Below are 24,101 nucleotides of genomic sequence, written 5' to 3' on the forward strand. Positions count from 1 at the left end.
AAGTCTTCTGAAGAACTAGAAAGTATTGTAGTTTGACTTCCTAATCAAAGGTAATTCACAACATTTCAAAGTTGAAGTTGCGTACTCCACCCTTAGCCCTCGTACTGAATGGTATTTCAGTATGTAAAGGTGGCCATCGCCCATAGCTGGGAGCAGCCCTTTGGATTCCAGTACCAAGTGAGAAGACGCACTTCCAGGGCTTTGTGGTTCTCATTTTTCCGTATTAAAATGACTGCTGGATGAATAAAGAAGATGTGGTACATATATACAGTGGAATACTACTCAGCCATAAACAGAATGAAATAATGCCATTTGCAGCAACAAGGATGCAACTAGAGATTATTATACTAAGTGAAGTAAGTCAGAAAGAGAAAGACAAATACCATATGATATCATTTATATGTAGAATCTAAAATATGGCACAGATGAACTTATCTACAAAACAGAAACAGACTCACAGACATAGAGAATAGACTTTGGTTGCCAAGAGGGAGGCAGGGATGGGAGTTGAGGATGAGCAGATGCAAACTATTATATATTATATGGATAAACAAGAAGGTCCCACTGTATAGCACAGGGAACTATATTCAGTATCCTGTGATAAACCATCATGGAAAACAATATTTTAAAAAATTTATATATATATAACTGAATCACTGTGCTGTACAGCAGAAATTAATGCAACATTGTAAATCAACTAGACTTGGTTAAAATAAATTTAAAAAGTAAAATAAAATAAAATGAGTGCTGGAATCTATCTTGACCCTACTGCAGCCTGTTGACAATCCAACATCATCATGTAAATGCTGCTTTCTCTTCTCAGCAGCGTGACTGGGACTGTCGGGGCCGGGAGGGCTATTGACTTCTCACTCATTGGAAGATAGCATCGCACAGATCACAGCTACGTACCTCCCCAGAGCCCTTCACACTGTTTACTGCAAATAACAGTAAGGTCATGACAGCCACGAGTGCTGCCCAGGAAGGGCAGAGACCACCTCACTTTCTCATCCAGCTGCACTGTGAGAAAACAAGCCAAGTTGCCCAGTTTAAGGGCAGATTCTCAGATTTTGTTTCAGATTTCCTACACTTTGTTGTCCTTTCTTGAAGGCTTAACAACGCTTGAAACTTGTTTCTTTTTTGTTTCACTTCCTCTGCTTGAACAACATGCAGGGGGAGGTTTAAAAGTGGTTGGTGTTATCTTAGAAACCAAACTGAATCTGAGCGTGCTTTTTGCTCTTCTTACGCCAGTGAGTCAAGGGTCATTTGGCTGCTGCTAATCCATTAAAAGTACCCCCTGCACCCAAGTTCTAAAACTGGGTCCCTGTTAACATAATGCTGAGACTAGGAGTGCTTTTTACTTTCATTTCCTTAAAATTGGCTGTATTTCTTTTCCTTCATTTGCATTTTGGGGAGAATCAGCCTTAAATAGATGGCATTGTGGTTGGAGCTTGATTTTGAATTTTGGCCTTTAACTCAGCCAACATTTATGGACCCCCTAGTATGTGGCCGACCTGGGCTGAGGCTGTCTGTCCTGGAACAAGACAGGTGACAGTCCTGCCCTCATGAAGCTGCCAGCCTCTGCCTGCCAGCGTCAGCTAGTTATTTAAACACTTCCCTGTTCTGTAAATGGGAACAGTCATACCAATGTTTCATTAACTGTTTGCCACACGTAATCAAGGCATTGAGCAAGCAAAAGGCTGTTTTTGTATAACCATACCTGTTATTAATAGTTATCATTCAAGCTGATCCCAGAGAATGGATCCAGGGTAACCACAGATGTTTCAAATGCTGAAGGTTGTTGTTTGAAACTTTACAGTTAAAGTGTCTGTTCTAAATCAGAATTTCCTCTACATCCCCTGTAAAGTCAGAGGAAATGCCTACAGGGGCTGAATGGAAAGTGATCCTCTGTCACCTGACAGCATTTTCCTTCCTTCCAACCTTATGATGCACGAATGACACTGTACTTCTGTTCTTGGAAGACTGGTCAGCTGCCCTGATCAGGTTGCTGAAGTCTATGCACATGAAGGGGGGATGTGGTCCTTCATCAGCGTGCCGAGAAGTGGCACAGAGTGGATTTCTTCATTAGCAGAGAAAACAAAACAAAATGATAGTCTTGAAGCCATTTTTCTTATATAAACGGAATCATGGCATCTCATGCTATTTAAGTAGGGGTGCCAGGTCAGTGCTGGGACATGTTTGAATTACTCAGCTTTCATGACTTTGGGGGTAGAATTGTGAATGTTTTCCAAAATGAAAAGGACCTTAAAAATCATCGTGTTCAACCCAGTATTTGACTGGCAGAGGACGGGCTAACTGCCCTGGAGCTTGGAGCCAGCTCACCGTCATCTAGAGCTTTCTCCACTCCCAGCCTGGACAGTTCTCCAGTATGACTCTGAGAGCAGTAGCCCCTCATTAATTTTTACGAGACTAAATGGCCTCAAGGAGAAGAGATTAAGGACTGTTGCTTTCCATACATCTGAATGGCATTCCTTCTTAACTAGACACTTAAAAATCTAGTAAAGTTGCTGCCGGTGTCCTCCAGTTTTCTGGTCAGCTGTGAATCTAAGTGTCTTGGTTTTGTTTCCTTTCTTTCTTTCTCAAAGAAAGCCAAACATAAGCTTATTTCAACATGTTAGAGTTCCAGAATCTTAAGACGCCTCCTTGCCTCCCCGTCTCTGAGTGTCAAAACTCACTAATTTTATCAGCACATTGTCAGGTAACATACTAGGTGTCGCAAAGCCAAAGCAGATCAGCTCTGGCCTGTTGCATGTTGTGCAAGGGTCAGCAGAGGATTGGAAAACTGAACTTGATCTTCAACTTACTGCCTATTTGCGAGACCTAAGCTGGTTATGACCAATATTTTAAAACCAGGTTATTTGGTTCTAGAAGGGTTGTTTGAAGACCCTAAGCACTCCTGGGAACTTTACAGTAACAATGACTGATTTCATTCTATCTCTTTGAAAGCTTTGGATCATCGCAGTAACAAAAGTTATTATATTTCAGTTTGTTTACTCAAATGTCCTGAAAGATTTCTTAGAAGTCATCAAACTGCTGCATTCTACTGATAAGTGGGAATAGATTTACCAGACTCTTAATTGTCTTGTCATTGGCATGCCTTTCCTGTAATTTCCTTTTGGGAGAGAGAGCATTGACTGCCCTGTTCCTTTTCTCGCCAGGGAGTGCTTGTGTGGCACTTTTAACCGTCTAGACAGTTTTCACATGTACGTCAAGCATGTTTTCTCTTTGTCTTGACCCTAAAAAGTACCATTTCGTAGATCAAGAAATGGAGGTTCCAAGAAGTTAAGTGGCTGGCCCCCAAACCTGAACTCACACTCAAGTCTTTGACTTGAGAACTCTTGGACTTTACTAACCTGCCCTTATTACAGATGTATCCTAAAATAAAATAAGTGAAGTAATTGCAGAGAACCAAAGCTGTCTTCCAAGAAACATACTGCTCTCCCACCCCTACCTGCTCCCCTCAACTCCAGCTGGCCACACTCAGTCTTTGCCTTCAGCTGGAATGAGTGTACAGCTCTGCTCTTAAACCTCTAGGGGAATCTCTATTTTCTTCTTCATATCAGGAGGGATGAGGGCTTGCATATGACCTGTGGCTTTGTCTCTCCTTGGCTGTCTCTCGTTGACGTTCCATAAGTTACTTCACCTCTCTGACCCTTAATCATCTATAAAATGATGATGACAAAATTACATGGCATTTGTGATGAGTAAATGAACTAATCGTTACAGCACTTAGCACTGGACTAAGCATTTGGTCTGCATCCAGTAAATGGTGATAATAGAAATTATTATCGTTGTTGTTATTATCATTTATCCCACACAGATCTGATTTCTAAAGTAGAAAATTTTCCTTTTCCTTGAACTGAAATGTGAGTATCCGCATTAGAGAATAAAATGCATATTGGAAAATATCCATATTAGAGAGTTAATCATGAATTTTTACATTCCTGTGAAACCTCTAATATGGGAAGAGAGAATTGAATGGGCATGTTAAATACTCACTAATGGTACATTCAGGTGGCCAAAGGGGCAGGGGGTAGGAGACACAGAGGAGCGGCGGGGATGAGGCCGACTTAAGGAGGGGGCACTGCCCCTCCCCGCCAGATATGGTTGTCACGGAATGATGTTGCCCACTGTTGCCCAGTCTTTTTATTTTCTTAAGTGGAGTTGGAAATCCAGCTTTTCATGTGACATCGCCTCATTTTCAAACTTGGTTCACATTTGAAAAAGAAGAGAAGTTAAGCCAAACGATACATCTGGGGGCTGTCCGCGCCCACCACCCCCGCGTAGCGATCTTGGCTGGGCTGCAGCATCTCCCAGCCTGGTCCAGCCCCAGGCTCCTTCGCTGCCAGAAACCAAGCCTCTGAGACTCACCATCTGAAGGAGTATCTCTCCTGAGTGCAGTAGTGTTTCGGCCTTTTTCCAGATCACAAATATGGGAATCATCTGCTTTGACTGGTATTTTCACATACTTCATAAAACTGTAATTGAAAAACCTTTCCGGCACCGGGCCTGCATCAGGACACTGCAGCCCATTTTGGAAGAGAGGTAGGGAAAAACCACCACAGAAATTTAGAAATGTAAAGCTGGATCTCACAGGAGATTGATATTCCGACCAAATTCCTTGCTCAGTTGAAACAAACGGCTCAACCCAGATGCCTATTTTTCTGATTCTCAAATAGCTGCTACCTTTTAAAAAAATCCCTTCTTATCGGATTTTGTATTAGTTCTGGCATTTTGCATTCAGTGGCCTCAGCATTTTGAGTTAAAGTATTGTTTAATTCCTACATAAATAACTTAATGGAAAAGCATATCTTTGGGTAGACCGTTTCCAAAGTTCTTTTGCTAAAAATCATTTTTGTGCAAGTTTTTTATTTCCTGTAGGATCATAAGCATCTTGAAAAAAGAACCATGCCCTATTCTGTCCAAGCTTTCCATAAAGGGTTAATTTGAAGGCTCTTCCAGAGCAGATAAATAATGCATGTTTGTTTATGTTGGCTAATATTTCTGGTAGGTAACAAATGATTTTAGCTGAATTGGAATGCGGTAATGCTCCATAAATCTTCTGCTCATTATCTTGCCTCTATCAGACTATTTACCAGTGTTGTTTTGACTGTCACTAAGAGAGTTAGTTAATCATCTTTTATTTTCAGTGATCTCTGGGTTATTTTCCTTGTTGCTACAGCCCACCATCCAAGTCATATCAACTGAGGGAGAATTGTTTTCTCAGTTACTATTACTTTATGTAAAGGGCCAACTTTAAAGCCCTTCCTAGCGGGAAAGTTATGATTTTGACAGACTATGAATTAGCGCCACAGTCTAATCTTCACTTGATGAACTCTCCCATGTGCATTGATATGGCTTCATTTTTTTCAACTTGTTTCCTCTCTTCCTCAGCCCCAGCCCTGCATGCTCTTGGGTTTGGGCTCATTTCAAAAACTATACAGTTAGGATTTGCCAGATAAATGCACTGTTAAAATCAGCTTTCTCAATGGTAAACTAAAATTGGCAAGTATGGATGGTGGTATTTGTTGCAGACTGCTCACCTCTGTCCAGCTCTCAGAAGGGTGTTTTATGCATGAGATCCCTGTTAAAGATGAAGGATCTCTATTAAAGTTGAGAGTGCTAAAAGTGTTTCAACTCTTTGAACAGGGCACAAGTGCCTGTATTCTGAAATACTGCCTCTGGCAACAATATAGATATTTCCATCTGCAAGAATCATTTTAAATGTTTGGGTTTTGTCACCTGATATGTGACCTGATTCTGGGACATATATCAAAAAAAAAAAAAGCAAATTCAACAACTTGTTTGAGAGCTCAAACTGCATTTCATTGCTTAGTGATCCAAGAAATTCAGGATAAGTAAGAAAACAGAGCATGCCTATTTGGGAGCTGTTTGGAATTAGAGGGGCTGGGGAGTGTTAAATAGGGAAGATGCAGGTGAAACTCCTGCTCAGTTATTTTATGTTTGTCACTGGAAAAAGCAATTATTTTTCCATTCAGTTACAGCTTGTTTTATACTATATATAACTCCTTTAATATTTCCTTGTAAATCAAAATTTAAAAATCCTAGTTCAAAGGCACAATCAAGGGACTTCCCTGGTGGCGCAGTGCTTAAGAATGCGCCTGCCAATGCAGGGAACACCGGTTCGAGCCCTGGTCCAGGAAGATCCCACATGCCACGGAGCAACTAAGCCCGTGTGCCACAACTACTGAGCCTGTACTCAAGAGCCCGCAAGCCACAACTACTGAGCCCGCATGCCACAACACGCTGAAGCCTGCGTGCCTGGAGCCCGTGCTCCGCAACAAGAGAAGCCGCTGCAATGAGAAGCCCGCACACCGCAATGAAGAGTAGCCCCCGCTCGCTGCAACTAGAGAAAGCCCGTGTGCAGCAACGAAGACCCAACACAGTCAAAAATAAAAATAAATAAATAATTTTTTAAAAAAGGAACAATCAAGTTTTCCATTTAAAGTACTGTATTGAATTAATCCCTTTGAAACATCCCTTAATTCCTTAATTTGCTACAAATTTATGTTTATACAGTTCTTCTTAAAACCATCCATAGTGAACTGTTAAACTTATGAGCCAAAAAGGCTAAAAAAAAGAAACCCTCAAAGCTAAGTTCCCTCAGTTGAACAAGTCAAAGAGGGTGGGGAATTATACACATAAATGCACACACACACTCTCACACTCACACACACACCTCTGCCTCCTTTCCAGGTCATTCACAGTTACCTATATAACAGTGAATTTAGGCTGGAGTTTTATTAAGAGGGTCTCCAACTGTCCAGATTCAGTGGTTTATTCACCAGCCCTTGACTTTTAAGTTTTTAAACCAGGCATTGAGTTTCTTCAGTTCGTTTTTAGAAAGGAATAGTCCTATTATGAGACTAGATAGACAAAATTGGATTCTGTTCTTGCCTGTTGTGCTCCTGCTGGGACATTTTTTATGCCTCGTCTGTCTTCTTGCCTGTTCTAAATCCAGTTTTGGCCAAGCCATGCTATGACCTGAGTACACACCTCAGACATCGTGTACCTCACCTTCTGTCCATCTGTAAAACAGAGGATGCGTGTTTGTTGAATAATTTGCTGTCTTCAGAGATCCTGCCCCTAGATTGTTTAGATCCCCCGTTCTGCTCAACCTCTCCTGGTCTATGCTCTGTTCCCAATCAAATGCCTTTCTGTCCTCTTGTGCCTCTCAAAACCAGACTCTGGCCTCCCAGTTACCTTAGTGGTGGTTTCTCCAGTACTGATCCTGGTTCCCAGAGACTTTGGGGGACTTTCATCGGAGAAAAGCCCCTCCTTTCCTGCTTTCAATATACTTATAATTATTTAAGGGATGAGGGTTAAAATACAATTTAAAAACTAATAAGGTATCGCCTTGTATTAGAAGTTCCAAGTATGCAATAGAAGTTCAGAGAAGGGAAATCTTCCTAAACTATCTTTGACTTAATTACGAGGGTTATTTTTGTTTTATTTGTTTGTATTTAGCAGTTGGCCAACTTATTTGACTCGCTGGGGAATGGCTTTCTTTCATGACGAGTCATGAAGGGTCCTGTGAGTCGTTTGAGTGGCTGCTTTGTTCTGGGGGGGATGGCACGTGTGACAGGCCAGTAGACTGGTCCCACCGGGTCTCGGGGGCCATGGGTGTCTGTTGCCAACATCGCAGACCATGGCGGCTGGCTGCCAGATGGTTGCCTCTGTGTCTGACTCTGAATGCCAACTGCGATTAAAAACCTTCTTGCGGAGAACAAGTCTTTCCATTGTGGCCCATGTGGTGATCAGAGCCTCTGGGCCCACGATCGTTTACAAGGCCAGGAGCAAGAGAGGAGCAGATGGAAAGAACTGTAAGAGGAGACCATGCCTGGAAAAATGGTGAGGAGGAATCGGTATTCGATTTTGCTAGATCCAGAATGAGTGGAGAAAGGGAAGTCATGGCCAGCCGCAAACTGGGTTCTCCGCTGACTTCCTGCCCAAAGTATGGACAGGCACGAGCATCAGCTGAGGACAGAGTCACTGTCCTACCCTGAATGGTACCTGCGAGCACCTGGCGAGGCTCTAGTGCCCTGGTCTTTCATCAAGCACGAATCTGGGGGTTGCTGGGAAGGTAGATGATTGACAGCTACAATCAGTTGACTTTCTGGAAAGTAGATTACCCTCAGTCATGTGAATGGGCCTCCTCCAATCAGTTGGAAGGCCTTACAGGCAAGAACTGAGGTTTCCTGGAGAAGGAATTCTGCCTTAAAACTGCAGCACTGATTCCTGCCTGAGTTTCCAGCTTGCCGGCCTGCACTAGAAATTCCAGACTTGCCAGCCCCACCATTGCATGAGCCAGTACACTCCATACACATACCCCAGCGGGGTTAACATATTCCCACGGGAGCTGTGTGCTTGTTAATATCTGAGAGCACTGCTCTGAGTCATAGTTTCGTTTGCCAGTTGCCGTGGATTATTCTTTGAGATGCTCCACTTGGTTATATCAATTTTAATTATCCTGCTATGAAATTTATAGCGCAAAGCAAGACATCCACAGGTGTTTGTGGAATAAATGAATTCCTAAATGCCCCCAAAACATGCCATAAAACAACAGTAGATAGATGCAGGAATTCAAAGATACGTGAATGCATTTCTGCCAAAGTGTTTGGGATTATGTCTAGAATTTTGAGACTTTACCTAATAGTTCAGCTAATAGTAGACACCATTCCAAAGTTATGGAGTAACAATTTGTATGCAAAATTCCTAATATTTATCTGGAATAATCTAACCTTTATTAGGCTGCTCATCTATGACCTTCAAAGATAGTAGTACTATTCCAGAAATAGACATAGCTAAGCATTTACTTAGTTCTTATTCTCAAGACTCGAAACCTCTATCTCTAGGTAGTGAGTTGGGGGAAAATGTGCCCTAAAATGAGGAAGGCAGTGTGATCTAGACTGAAGGTCTTGCTATTACTCATGGGTCTGTTTGAAGAGAAGTGACATGTGATGGGCCATGTGATACTGTCATATGCTGGAGGAGGCCGCCCTCATTCACTTCCTTTACTGGATGGCTTTCCAGGTGAGAGATCTTGTCATTCTGGAGAACGTTACGAAGAGCTCATTTGCCTGTTATAGGTAGAAAATTCCCTGAGGATGGTCAGTTGCTCACAGAGCGTCCCTAGGCAGGAAAATACACCTTAATATGAGATCATCTTAACTGAAGACACTTAGGAGAGTAATTTTCCAACCTGCGTTGGAAGGAATTTTGAAGTTGTTTGGGGTTGGCTATAGGGTTCATTAGGTGGTGTTTGTTATGCTGTTGTTTAGAGGAATATCTTTGTCCCTGGCTACTTACATGCATGCATTAACTCTTCATTCCTTTGGCTTCACAAAAATTATGTATTAAGCATACGATGTTGTTTGCTATGACAGTAGCTTTTTCTGTGGACTGGAATGCACAAGAGGCAATTGTAAGTGGAGTGAATCACCATCCCCCCCACATTCTGCCCCACTGGCCCTGCCCCCCACTCTGATTAGCCTTGAACTATCCAGCATGTTCTCAGTGACCTGCGAGGACTCCGGGGTGGGCCTCAGATTCTTCACCTGGGGCTATGGGCTTTCAGGGAATCTGTGAACCAGCCTCTGAAGCCAAGAGCAAAAGCTTGTATGCATTTCTCTCTGTCCCCTTGCCCCAAAGTGAGCACTTAAAGCCTTTATCAAGATTAGGTGACCCCCAGTAAAGGTGAAGGGAGCCATGCTCCTGCACTTCTCTCTCTATCCCACCACTGCACCTGTTCACAAAGGACAATACTGGCCTTAAGCGGAGCCTGGATGCTATTTGCTGGTGGAATCATCCAGATCAGGAGCCTCCTGGGTCCGCTAGTAGGGAGTGCCTGGTGGGGGTGGGGGCATGGCAGTGACTATGCCCTGTGTCAAGGCTTTCGAACTTTTCCAATTAAAAAAAAAGCTGGTCAAGCTACAAAGTCTGCTCACCTTAGCAGCGGTAGCTGTTACTGTAACAAAGGGAAAAATGGGGCCCCCTCGCTGGGTACTCAGGAGGCTCTATGTGATAACTTAGCACCTTGACTAGCACATAGTAGGTGCTTAATATGGACAAGTTCTAGTGTATGCATCCCCCTCCCTCCACATGCCTGTGCCTCCGCGTGTGGAGTCAAGTTGTCCTTTTGCCTTTTCCCCAGAATTCAGCCATGAGATTTCTCTTTTTTGGCCTCTCCATCTGGCAGGAGGGCTGTGCATCTGCCTGTCTCCCGGCCCTCTGAGCCCTGCAGCCTACTGGACCCTCTTTCTTCTTCTTTCTCTCTTCTTTCTTTTTTTTCATGACCCTTTTTTTGTCTCTTCCCTGTGGATTGTGTTTTGCAGGCATCAGATCTGAAGCACTTGCACTTGTCAACACATCTGTGGTCGCCGCTGCAGCTCCCAGCACCAGTCACATCTGGTTTTTTTCTCTCCCATCACTCCTGACTCTGCCACTTTTGTCACACTTCTTAGCTTTTGTTAGAAAAGGATCTGCCAGCCCAGGGAAGGACTCCTTTCCATCAGCAGTGTGTCAAAGTGCTAATCACGTGGCTTTAAGTGTATGTTTTTCACAAGGAAACATCTTCCAGCTTTATTGAGGGGCTACCCCACCACTGTCACATACATTATATATGTGTTTGTGTGTTGGGGGCCGGGAGGGTATTTTTGTGCTGATTTGTTTTGTGCCAGTTATGTCGTTTCCAACTAATTCCAGGTCAGGGTCTCAGCCTTGGTTGCACGTGAGAATCGAGAATTGTCTGAGCAGCTTCTAAAAGACCTGGTGCCCAGGCCACCCTCCAGAATAATTAAATCAGCATGTCCGGGGGGTGGGGCTGCTTCATGAGTTTTTAAAGCGCCCTAAGTGATGGATTCCAACATGGCCCCAAAGTTGATAACCACTAATAGAGGCTAAAATCCTAAAATGCTGGAAGGCTGAATTCCAAGTCTTGGAGGCTTGATTTTATATTTAAAAACAAAGCTTTCTAACCAGCAAATAGATGTTTGTCTGAAACTACTCTATTAAAAAAATCAAATAAACAGAACATGGCCTAGCTTTTTTTTGTTTTGTTTTGCCTTGCCCATGTCTTGTAGGGAAGCCTGAAGGGTTAAATTAGCTGTTTCACAAATGGATCCAAATCTAACCATTGTAGAAAATATATATATATTCATTGTTGTTTTGGTCCCAAATGGAACACAAGATTCAGAGAGCATTGTGGCCTGTATTTTTAGCTAAGCTTAGTTAGAGCTCTTGGTTTGGGAGACATTGAGAATTTCAAAATAGTTTGTTACCTAAAAATACACTTCCTGAAATGAACTTGAGGCCTGAGAGGGATGAATGGGTTTATTTTTTTGCTTCTATATTTAATGTACCACAAGAAAGCAAATCTTAAATTTATATAGGTTTATATTTTTAGAGACCCAGGAAACAGGTGCTATGCCCAAGCGACAAAGACATCTGCGTGGCAAAGTGTCGGTGACAGAAACTAGAACTCATGGGCAGGGAGCGGCCATGGGAGGTCTTGGAAGCTGTGCATCTGGACTTAGGCTGGAGCGTCCTTAACACAGAAGAGGACGAGGAGGATTTGCTCAGGCCTTTCCAATGGTGACCCTGGGAGAAGCACCCTCCCGCTTCCTGATGGAGTCTGGTCTAGTGCCCCCTGCTGTCTGGGTGCTTAATCTTTCCTAGTCTAGCAAAGAAGTGTCTTTGAGTTCACGTTTGTGGACAATAGCCTGGTCTCACTCTCCAAACTCATGCCTTTAGTTACCACCATTGCCAATGGAAAAGGATCTCATTGAGGAAAAAAAGAGGGAAGGGGTGTTACACCTTTTTAGCGTGTCTCAGCACACAGACATGTGTTGCCAAGGACAGTTTGTCTTCGGTGTGTTACTGGTGAATGTGAGTGAATATTGCGTGTATCATCACACTCCCCCAAGGGGAGAGAGGAAGCTCTCTGTCCCTTCCCACCTGGCGCCAAGGCCAGATGTGAGTTTCTTGTGTTCATTCCTTCGTGTGTTAGCTAGTCACCATTGATTCAGTACGTTTGTTTGGATATCTTCTATGTGACAGCCCCTCTTCTTGGCCCTGGAGAAGCAGTGTGGAAACAAGGCAGAGAAGGCCTCATGAAGCTTGCATTTTGGTGGTTGGAGCAGAAGCCAGTGAGTGATGGAGATTGTGCAGAAGATCAAACAAAACCCTATGTTGGTTCCTTGTGGGCTGCTTTAGGATGAAGAGGTGACATTTAAGCAGAGATCAGGAAGGTGACAAGAAGGCAGGCAAAGGGCACAGCAAGGGAAAGACCTGAGGAAGACAGGAGCTTGGCTTCTTCCAGGAAAGGCCCGTGTGTCTTAAAAGGTAGTGAGTGAAGAATAAGAGGGTGGCTGGTGGCGGTGGGAGGGATGAGGTCAGAGAGGTTGCCGACAGCAGACCCTTGAGGTGGAGCTTGCTGGCACTCACCTGTGGGACTCCAGGCCTCACCTGTGTGTGTGTGTCAAGGAGACACACTTTATCGACTGAGTTGGCTCAAGGCAACAGGAAGCAGTCAGAGCCAGGCTCTTGCAAAGAAGGCCCCGATAGCTCTGTCGGGTGTAGGTCAGGAAAGCGATGGCAAAGTCCCCCCTCACCCCCAGGGTCTCCTCCGAGCTGGCCGACCCCCTTTCCCCCCGTCACAGCTCTGCTCCTCGTGACCCCTCTCTGCCCATGAGGTGGTGACTCTCGTCTGGCTCCCATGTCTTCCGTGCCTCTCTTTATTTTGGGTTGCCCTGCCCTGGTCTGTTTTAGTGTCCATCCACCAGCTAAACTATAATTTCCTTAAGGGTACGTTCCCCAGCACCCAGCGCCATGCAGTGGGGCGACGCAACCTCTGTCTCTGGATTGAATGGGGAGGCTTTTGTAGAAAGAGTGCCTTATGACGATCACTGACAAAGGCAAGAAGTTACCAAACCTCCTCCACCCCAACCATCTCCACCCTGCCCTGGCTTTTATTACAGAATTCTAATCTGATGTGGAGGCATTATGTGGCCTTTCTCCGCATTCATGCTTCTGACACCAGGTTCATTTGAAATTGCATTGTATCAGGAATACACTGGCAGCTGATTATGTTGGTTAATCACGTAATGCATCTCTTTTCCCTCCCAGTTAACAGTGACATGATGGTCACTGACGACAATGGTGCCGTCAAGTTGCCGCAGTTGTGTAAATTCTGTGATGTGAGATTGTCCACCTGTGACAACCAGAAGTCCTGCTGGAGCAACTGCAGCATCACGGCCATCTGTGAGAAGCCGCAAGAGGTCTGCGTGGCTGTCTGGTAAGGATGCCCTGTAACTCCTTTCTTTCCCCTTTTATACGCAGTGTGCGTTCGTGGTACGTAGTCACGTGTCTTCATGCCCGAAACTTCGACATCTGTCCCATTCCCTTCCCTTTAGACCATCTCCTTTTCAGTCGTTCAGTGTAATTTCTAGAGATACTCTGTACATTTTCAAATACACACATGTACCTTTACTATTTATAAGTCTGGAAACCATTCCTTGTGTCCAGGAGAGGGATTTGCCACTTACTAGTCATTTAATTGAGACCCCTTGGGATCCCCGTAGTGACGCCAGGAGCTTTGTTCTTCTGACGCAAACTCAGTCCTGTTTCGTGGAGATGAAAGGTGGGCTGTTGCAAGAGGGACGCACTTGTCAAAAATGGGGGAAGCGACTCGGCATCAGGAGACAACCTATTCCTTAGTCAGAAGCCTTGGCCAGTGCCTCACACCACTGCTGGGCCAAACACGGCGTCTTCCTCTGGGAGCAGGACCACATCTTCCTCTTGGAGCAGATTCCCTTCTCTCCCTCCCTCTCTCCACCCCTCCCTCCCCTCCCTCCCCCCTCCCCCTCCCTCCCCCCTCCCTTTTCCCCTCCCTGTCCCTCTCCCTCCCTCCCTCCCTCCCACCCTCATCCTCCCGTCTTGCCAGGCATGCACACACACAGACACACACACACACACACACACACACACACACACACACACACACATACACAGTGGGTGCTCATGAATCATTTGATTAACTCATAGTTATGAATTGGGAGTATGAGCCAGAGATTAAAAAAAAAAATAGAGATCATTAAGAGAGTCCTTATTTTATAAAAAACTACACATTCATTAATGAAATATAACATTTTGAAGCCTTATTCTGATGGTTTCAATTTATCAGCTATTTTTTTAAAGTAACCTCTGTGTCTCCTGGCCATTTGCAAATGAGAATGTAAACCCAGATATCTTGCCCGCTCCTTTTGGAAGGCGTCTTTTGAGACTTTCTCCAGACCGTTTATACTCAGCCTTGATGATAAATCTGAAACCCTGGCACATTTCCCTATGTACCAGGACATGAATTAGGTTCTTAAGAACTAAAGGAATGTTAACAGCAAAGATCTGTCACGGCAGCTTGCCATACCTGCCAGCTGCACTTGTGTCCAGCTCTGAGCGGTGCTTTTGAAACAGGGATTTTGACAGAGATGGTGTTCAGAGCAGAGGCACGAGTGTGATCAGAGGTTCAGAAGCGTGCCATCTGAGGGCGGGTGGGGGCAGTTGGCCACGGCTAGTCCAGTAAGGAGGACGTGGGCTCTGTTGAGAGATCTGAAGGGCTCTCAAGTGGAAAATACAGTAAACTTGTTGTGCAGAACTCTGCAGGACAGAAGGAGACCCGCAGCATTTACAAGGGGACAGACAGACTTGTACTCAGGATCAGTTGAAACATTTTCTCAGTCGTGGTTTCCTGCCAGTGGGACAGGCTTCCTTCTCTGGAAGAGTCAGACCAAGTTCAAGAGAGGACGGAGGACCACTTGTCAGGTTCGGGGCAGGAAGCCTCAGACCCCAGACCAGGTGACCCCAGGCTCCTCTTCCTTTCTGTTTTCTGCTGACTGTCTTTACTTAAATATCCACTGGAGGTGAGAACATACTTCTGCACCCAAACAGGCTCTTTTCATTAAAGGTAGTTTCCCTACCCCAGTACAAGTCCAAGGGGTGGAGTGTGACTCACGCGTCCCTGGCACTGAAGCTTTGCTGTCTCAGAAGATGCGGGCATGTGGGGAAGCCTCTCTGTGCCCTCTGTGTCTCAGCCCTGAAGATTAAATACAGTGAACGTTATTTTTACCTTTCTGGGCAACGACACATTTGGATGTGGAGAGAGGGAGGCGCCAGGGATGCTGCCCTGCACCCCCGCCCAGGCAGCACTGAGGCGCTCACCCTGGGCTGAGGGGTCACCCCAAGCCCCCCAGGGCTGCTCCTCCCCTCCGCTCCCCGAGCTGCTTCACTGGAGTCCGGCAGGTTCAGCCTCTCCGTACCAGCAGCCAGCATCCCAGGACTGGTTGCTGCAGCGGCCCAAACGCCTGACCGCTTTGCCTCAGCTTGGGACAGCTCTGATGGGCCATCCCAGCCCCCAGCTGCCCACAGGTCAGCAGAAGCCTCATCGCGACCCCCTCCCCGCTCCGTGCAGCATTGCTGCCTTTGGTCCCCGCAGGGGAATCTCCCTAGAGCTCCTGCACAGGGATCCAGAGATCTCACAGCCTCAGAGTCTGCGACCGGGGCACGCACACTCGCACACTAGGCTATCCTGGGAATAGCCCAGTGGGGGAATAAAAGACTCTGCTCTCTGTGGTGGTACTCTCCCATGATCAGTTGTAGTGTTCTTTTCATTCACTCGCTGATTCATTCATTCACTGAACTAATGCCAGTTGTGCACTCTTACCACGTGAAATGCTTAAGTCCTTTTCAAGGATAGAAATATTTTGGAACCAAAATTAATTTTCATAACTGGGGTTCTTTTGTCGCAGATATGGACAGCCTCTTCAGTAGCAGGACGAAGAAGTCTGTACTTATTTCACTGTATCCTCCCTTTCTGTGCTCCAGTGTACCCACAGATGTTTTGCACAGTGGGCCCTGCCTGTCCGGGAGACCCCATTACAGCACTGAGTGGAGGAAGCAGTTGAGGGCCTTATGGAGCCTCAAGTACTGTGGTTGAGTTTCCTCCCTCTGATTCTAGTTCTATAGGCAGCGGTGGGTGGAAGGCAGGGGGCTCTGAAAGAGCTGCCCCAGGGCTGCAGAGCAGCTTTCCTTCGTGGCTCAGTTTCTTCCTTGTCCCATCCCGGGGCCTCTGGAGGCTTCACAAGGCAGGGACCCCGTGCTTTTCCCTGGGATCCCGGAGGACTCAGCACGGCTTCATTCTGTTACCAAAACCAAACACAAACCCCCACCTACACAGGTGGGCACACAGCTATGGGGGCAGGGAGGGCGGTCCTTTTGTTTCACGGCCACTGTTTTTGCCAAGACCTTCCAATAGCTTGGGGGTTAAGGATAGGTAGGGGTTTTGGTGGGTTTTTTAGGTTTTTTTTTCAAAATTTATTACTTTTTAATTTTTTATACAATCTTTAAAGATAATGCTCCATTTGTAGTTATTACAAAATATTGCCTATATTCCCGTCCTTGAGCCTGTCTTATACCCAACAGTTGGTACCTCCCACTCTCCCCACCTCCCCACTGGTAACCACTAGTTTGTTCTCTGTGAGTCTCCTTCTGTTTTGTTACATTCACTAGTTGTATTTTTTAGATCCCACATATAAGTGATATCATATACTATTTGTCTTTCTCTGTCTGACTTATTTAACTTAGCGTAATGCCCCCCAAGTCCATCCATGTTGCTGCAAATGGCAAAATTTCGTTCTTTTTATGACTGAGTAATATTTAGCTAGATTCTGTCCAACAAACTAGAGATGCAATGCTAGCTTCACAGTGTGGTCAGGATGGAAGGTTTGGAGTCACCCCGAGGACCTAGCGATCTCCTGTTTCCCCACGCCCTCCCTTTAATGATTTAATTAAGGCATAACGTGTAAAGTTCTCTGACAGGTTTGTCTCCAAGGAAAGCCCTCACGTTATGATCCTAAGTGGGTTCTGAGATAAGCAAAGGAAAAACTGAAGTGCGTGGAAAAGCACAGGACATGATGGGACAACCTGTAAGTGATGGAGAACAGGAGGCAGCGCTGCTGTTAGAAACAATGTCCTGATGGAGACACAGCCCAGACTGCTTCCCTGTGGGACCACACTCACCCGCTCCTTCTCTGTACCCCAGGAGAAAGAATGATGAGAACATCACGCTGGAGACGGTCTGCCATGACCCCAAGATCGCCTACCATGGATTCGTCCTTGACGACGCTGCTTCTCCAGAGTGTATTATGAAGGAAAAAAAGGGGTCTGGAGAGACTTTCTTCATGTGTTCCTGCAGCTCCGAAGAGTGCAATGACCACATCATCTTCTCCGAAGGTGAGTGTTCCTCTCGGGATGGTCTGCAGGCTCAGGGCACATCCCTTCCTGGCGGGTGCTGGAGGGTGGGCTCACACTGGGGACCAGGCCCCCTTCACCTGCTGGAAAGAGGGGCTTAAGGGGTAGCAGGGTTGGCTCTGGTCTGTATCAAATCTGGCTCCCGGGGCCCACATGATGATTTGTCACTGAGAAATAGTTTGTGTCACCCAGAGCAGTGGTTCTCAAAGCGCAGGGCCTGGAACAGCAGCAGTGGCATCACCTGAGAACTTGTTAGAAATGCAGATTCCGGGGTGCCACCCCTGGCTGTGGAACCAGGAACTCTGGGTGCAGGCCCAGGGTGATTCTGAGGCAGCTCAAGTTGGAGAACGACTGGTCCAGAGTTGGGAGGAGGCTGTATGATTCAGGAGGGAGACTTGCTTTAACTCAAGTTGTTGTGTGTACATACTCCTAGGATTTGTCTAAAGGGGAAAGTACATTAACCTCAGTAATGATAGCCTGTTGGATGCACACTTGTCTCTATCCATCATGCATATTGTGTTGGCCAAAAAGTTCGTTCGGGTTCTGTAACATCTTCCACAAAAAGCCAAACAAACTTTTTGGCCAACCCAATATTATCCCTCCCTGTCTCCCTCCTACCTTCCCTCCCATCTTCTATCTGCCCATCCATCCATCTGCCCATCCATCATCCATCTGCCCATTCATCCATCCACCCACTTTTCCATCTCTCCATCTGCCCATCCATCTCTCCATCTGTCTATGCATCCATTCATCTATCTATCCATCTGTCCATCCATCTCTCTGTTCATCTATCCATGTATCTGTCCATCTGTCCATCCACTCAAACACCAGTCCATCTGTCCATCCATCCACCATCCATCTGTATATCTGTCTGTCCATCTATCTGTCCATCTGTCCAACCATTCATTGCACCCACTCATCCATCTTTCCATACAAATAGTTGATCATACTATAAATATTACCTGGCAATATTTTTTTTTCACCCACCCTCTTTTACTTCTCTTCTAAACAAGCAATATAGGTAGATACATTGTACACCTTTTAATTGTTGTCCAGAATTGCATAATATGGCATATCTTCTATGAGTGATTTAACCATTCTTAACTTATTCCCAAATAAGTTGGTAGCTTATTTTAGGTGTCTCCAGTTTTCCACTTAATGCTACATTGACTATCTTTGTTAAAACATCTTATACATTTGTGCTAGTATTTCTGCAAGACAGATTTCTAGAAATGAAATTTCTGGATCAGAGGTATGCACATTTTAAATTTGGATAGCCACTATTAAATTGTTCTCCTCCCCCAGAAGATATATAAGCATATGAATTTCCATCTACTTTCTCCAGCACTGGAGATTATAAGCCTTTTAATTTTTCCAGGCTGATGATGCAAATAATATTCTCTTGGTTTTAGGAATATAAATTCAGCATGGGGAAAGGTTATTTTAGCCCCAGATAGGTCCAATTCATAAAAAATCCTTTTGGAACACAAGTGCTGGGTCGACACACTATCCCTGCTACTGTGTGTGTCCCGACTATGGAAAGTGATGAGTCTCATGCTTTGTGTATGGTGCTCATGGGCAGTGCAGACTCACCTCTTGCTCTCCGTGTGTCCTTCAGCCAGTTTCCCTCCCTTCCTGTTCCACTCCCCACCTGTGCCAAGTTCTCAGTGTACAAAGGCAGGCATGTACATCTTGTCAGCGCAGCACTTTCCAAAATCACTCCCCTCTTCTGTTTTTTCGTTCTACAAGCACTCCATGTCTCTCATTTTCCTTATGTAATTTGAGTTAGGAGGGACATTGTAACTAGATTAAATCACACTAAAACATGGTAACCTTGATATCCTGGTTTACCACGTTAACCTTCCCCAAGTACTTCACCTTTAAAAACAAGGCCCAGGCTAAGCCAAAGGAATTAATCCCTAATAGTGGAATATCCAGACATGTTTATTACCATCTATGAAACTTTTCTCTCCTTTTGCATACTGGCTTATCCACGATGGAAAAATTTATTTCATTGAAAGGGGACAAAAGTTGATAAATGGCTTGCAAGTTGGATATATTTTATATATATGTATATTACTATAAGCTCTTAAGGTATTTATGACTTCAGTTTTCAGTGTATTTTGAACTCATGTGATAATCATGGGCCCACATTCATGTTTTCCCTCTTATTCATTATCAGACTGTTTGTTTCTTTATGAGGTGAGATAATCAGCATAAAGGTATTTCTCATTGTACAACTCAAGAAATCCAGCACAGCTGATGACTCAGATATTTGAGTGATTTCAGAGTCTTCTAAAATGCTCCAGGGAGTATGCTTAAAAATAACCATCTCTCTTCTCTCTATTTGTTGTAGGGGGATATTTTCCTCCCCTACAACATCAGGTATTAGGAAGAACACTTTGGGGTCCATTTCTCTTATTGCCACCATCTCTTCTTTATATTAAGGAATGAAAACTTTTTTTTTAATTGAAGTATAATTGACTTACAATGTTGTGTTAATTACTGATGTACAGCAAAGTGACTCAGTTATGTACATATGTGTGTGCATGTATATATATATATACATACACACACACACACACACACACATATATATATATATATATATATATATATATATATATACACATTTTTTAATATATTCTTTTCCATTGTGGTTTATCATGGGATTTTTTTAAAATTGGGGTATAGTTCTTTTACAATGTTGTGTTAGTTTCTACTGTACAGCGAAGTGGAGTTCCCTGTGCTATACAGCAGGTTCTTATTAGTTATCTATTTTATACATATTAGTTAGTATATATATGTCAATATATGTCAATCCCAATCTCCCAATTCATCCCACCCCCACTTTCCCCCCTTGGTGTCCCTATGTTTGTTCTCTACTTCTGTGTCTCTATTTCTGCCTTGCAAACAGGTTCATCTGTACCATTTTTCTAGATTCCACATATATGTGTTAATATACGATATTTGTTTTTCTCTTTCTGACTTACTTCACTCTGTATGATAGTCCCTAGGTCCATCCACATCTCTACAAGTGACCCAATTTCATTCCTTTTTATGACTAATTTTCCATTGTATATATGTACCACATCTTCTTTATCCATTCATCTGTTGTTGGGCATTTAGGTTGCTTCTATGACCTGGCTATTGTAAATAGTGCTGCAATGAACATTGGAGTGCATATGTCTTTTTGAGTTATAGTTTTCTCTGGGTATATGCCCACTAGTGGGATTGCTGGGTCTCATAGGATATTGAATATAGTTCTCTGTGCTATATAGTAGGACCTTGTTGTTTATGCATTCTACATATAAAAGCTTACATCTGCTAATTCCAACCTCCCAGTCGATCCCTCCCCCAACTCCCTCCCTCTTGGCAACCACCAGTCTGTTCTCTATGTCTGTGACTCTGTTTCTGTTTCATAGATAGGTTCATTTGTGTCATATTTTAGATTCCACATATAAGTGATATCATATGGTATTTGTCTTTCTTTTTCTGACTTACTTCACTTAGTATGATAATCTCTGGTTCAATCCATGTTGCTGCAAATGGCGTTATTTTGTTCTTTTTTCTGGCTGAGTAGTATTCCATTGTATATACGTACCACATCTTCTTTATCCATTCATCTGTTGATGGGCATTTAGGTTGTTTCCATGTCTTGGCTATTGTGAATAGTGCTGCTGTGAACATAAGGGTGCATGTATCTTTTTTGAATTATAGTTTTATCTGGATATATGCCCAGGAGTGGGATTGCTATATCACATGGTAATTCTATTTTTAGTTTTCTGAGGAAGTTCCATACTGTTTTCTATGCTGCACCAATTTACATTCCCACCAACGGTGTGGGAGGGTTCCCTTTTCTCCACAATCTCTCCAGCATTTGTTATTTGTAGACTTTTTAATGATGGGCATTCTGATTGGTGTGAGGTAGTACCTCATTGTAGTTTTGATTTGCAGTTCTCTAATAATTAGCGATGTTGAGCATCTTTTCGTGTGCCTGTTGGCCATCTGTGTCTTCTTTGGAGAAATGTCTATTTAGGTCTTCTGCCCATTTTTCGATTGGGTTTTTTTGTTGTTGTTGAGTTGTATGAGCTGTTTGTATATTTTGGAAATTAAGCCCTTGTCAGTCGCATAATTTGCAAATATTTTCTCCCATTCTGTAGGTTGTCTTTTCATTTTGTTTATGGTTTCCTTTGCTGTGCAAAAGCTTGTAAGTTTGATTAGGTCCCATTTGTTTATTTTTGTTTTTATTTCTATTGCCTTGGGAGACTGACCTAAGAAAACACTGGTACAATTTATGTCAAAGAATTTTTTGCCTGTGATCTCTTCTAGGAGTTTTATGGTGTCACGTCTTATGTTTCAGTCTTTAAACCATTTTGATTTTATTTTTGTGTATGGTGAGAGTGTGTTTTCTAACTTCATTGATTTACATGCAACTGTCTAACTTTCTCAGCACCACTTGCTGAAGAGACTTTTTCCCATTTTCTGGCCGTCTTTGTCAAAGATTAATTAACTGCAGATGTGTGGGGTTTTTTTTCTAGGCTCTCTATTCTGTTCCATTGATCTGTATGTCTCTTTTTGTGCCAATACCATGCTGTTTTGATTACTGTAGCTTTGTAGCATTGTCTGAAGTCTGGGAGGGTTATGCCTCCTGCTTTGTTCTTTTTCTTCAGGATTGCTTAGGCAATTCTGGGTCTTTTATGGTTCCATATGGATCTTAGGATTATTTGTTTTAGTTCTGTGAAAAATGTCATGGGTAATTTGATAGGGATTACATTAAATCTGTAGATTGCTTTGAGTAGTATTGCCATTTTAACAATATTAATTTTTCCAATCCAAGAGCATGGGTTATCTTTCCATTTCTTTGAATCATCTTCAGTTTCCTTTATTAATGTTTTATAGTTCTCAGCATATAAGTCTTTCACCTCCTTGATCAGGTTTATAAGGTGGGAAAACTCTTGAAGCAAATTTTATTTTTCTACTCCAAGTCAAATAAGATGGTGAACACAAAAGCTCTCTGGAGTGTTCTGTGTGGTATTTTTATTAGGACAGCACTCTTTTCTTGTTGATTTCTGATCTACAAACAATGGATAATGATTACTTACATCTTACATTTTTCTTAAATATGTGAGGGAAAAAAAGTTGAGCCACAAGATTTACTCTTTAAATGTAGATCTTTATTTTCAGTGCTACTATGAATGATAGCTGACATTCAGAGGGAATGCAGTTGCTGTGTTTGTTGCTAAGCCCCTTTGATGGCCTGGCCTCATTTAATCTCATAGCCACCCCATGAGGTAGGCACTGCTAGTATCCCCATCTTATGGATGAGAAAACCAAGCTCAGAGAACTGTAACACCTTGTCCAGGATCCCATGACTAGTGGGTGGCATAGCTAGGATTCATAATGGGCTGTGTATAAAATAAAACTTCTGTGAGGGTTTTTCCCCCTTCCTTCTCTTTTTATTTCCTTCTTTCTTGCACTCTCTCTATCTCTGTCTTTCTAAACAGATAATATATGTACATATTAAAAAATTCAAATTCGACAAACTGGATACAGTGAAAAGAAAGCCTCCTCTTGGTCTGTGATCATCCATTCATCCAGAGAGATTTTTCTGCATGGAACTCTGCATGGAAATCCTAAACTTGGTAAATCATATCATTGAGATTTTTTTTAAAAGTCAGATTCATTGATGTATAATTTACATAAAATAGAATCTACCGTTTGAAGATACTGTTTTCACTGAATTGTGACTAATGTATATAGCTGTGTAACTACTACCACAATCAAGATACAGAACATTTTTGTGACTCCCAGTAAATTCCCTTATTCCCTTTTTCCATCATCATTGGGATTTTTATCCTCATTTTAGAAATTTGGTTGCTTTCTTCCTGTATTTGGTGATTTCCATTTACTTAACCGAGGCCATGACCTCAGTCCTCCGACGAATGGACAGGTGGGACAGCCCAGCCTCAGACAACAAGATACCACTGTGTTCCTTTGCCTCTATAGGCACCCAGGCCTAGTCTACCAAAAAAAAAAAAAAGGGACAAATGCCAACTCTCTGCATTATTTAGCACCGATTTTCTCTCCTGCTCCATGTTGCTTGTCTGTACGCCTGGCATGAAGCCTGAAGCCTGGCAGATGGTTTGGGGGAGGATGGGCCTCTACACAAGCCACCAGTCCTCCCATCTTCACTCCTTTCAGGTTCCCCGAGGTTGGTGTGTAGTGATGGCTTGTATGCCTCTGGTCTTGTTCACCTTGTCGAAGCACCTTTATGTTCTATACCTGAGAAATGTGCAGAGAATGTATTGAAGATACTGAAGATTCGTTGAGATAATCGTCTTAAGGCCCAGAAAGATGATTAGATTACTGTCCCCAGGTGATGATGGCAGAGAGCCAGGAACACAGAAGTTAGGTGACTTGCCTGTAGTTACTTAGCTAGTTAGTGGCAGAGCTGGGCTACAGGTTTGGTCTCCAGACTCTCACCAAGGTCTGTGCCCCTAGTACAGGGTTTGAAGTCTGTATTCCGAGGGCCATCAGGGGCTGCTCTGAGGAACTGAGGGAGAAGGGAGTGAATCAGCTCTCCTTTACCTGCCATGTGTACCAAGCTTCAGCAGAAGATATGAATCACAGAAAGGTGTTGCCAGCTTTCATGAGTTTGAAACCAATGTTCCAAAACAAAGGAATTAAAGAGACCTTGCTGTCTTTCTTTTTGAACCAGGTACCTATCTTTTCCCCCAAAACCCCCCAGTGGTGCCTTG

At 43.7% G+C, this 24,101-nt stretch overlaps 1 protein-coding gene and 1 long non-coding RNA gene across 2 annotated transcripts in view; one reads left to right on the plus strand and one right to left on the minus strand.

The window, feature by feature from the left end:
- TGFBR2 (transforming growth factor beta receptor 2) overlaps positions 1-24,101 on the plus strand; it is a 94,846-nt gene that overhangs the window by 21,740 nt on the left and 49,005 nt on the right. The window contains exons 2-3 of the mRNA XM_082415119.1: positions 13,165-13,333; positions 17,132-17,322. Coding sequence (XP_082271245.1) covers positions 13,165-13,333; positions 17,132-17,322 — 360 coding nt within the window. The remainder of the gene's footprint in view (positions 1-13,164; positions 13,334-17,131; positions 17,323-24,101) is intronic.
- LOC309638784 overlaps positions 1-24,101 on the minus strand; it is an 88,853-nt gene that overhangs the window by 21,164 nt on the left and 43,588 nt on the right. The gene's annotated exons all lie outside the window — the stretch shown is intronic.

This window comes from Balaenoptera physalus (genome assembly GCF_965194825.1).
Source record: "Balaenoptera physalus genome assembly, chromosome: 11".
Taxonomy (NCBI): domain Eukaryota; kingdom Metazoa; phylum Chordata; class Mammalia; order Artiodactyla; family Balaenopteridae; genus Balaenoptera; species Balaenoptera physalus.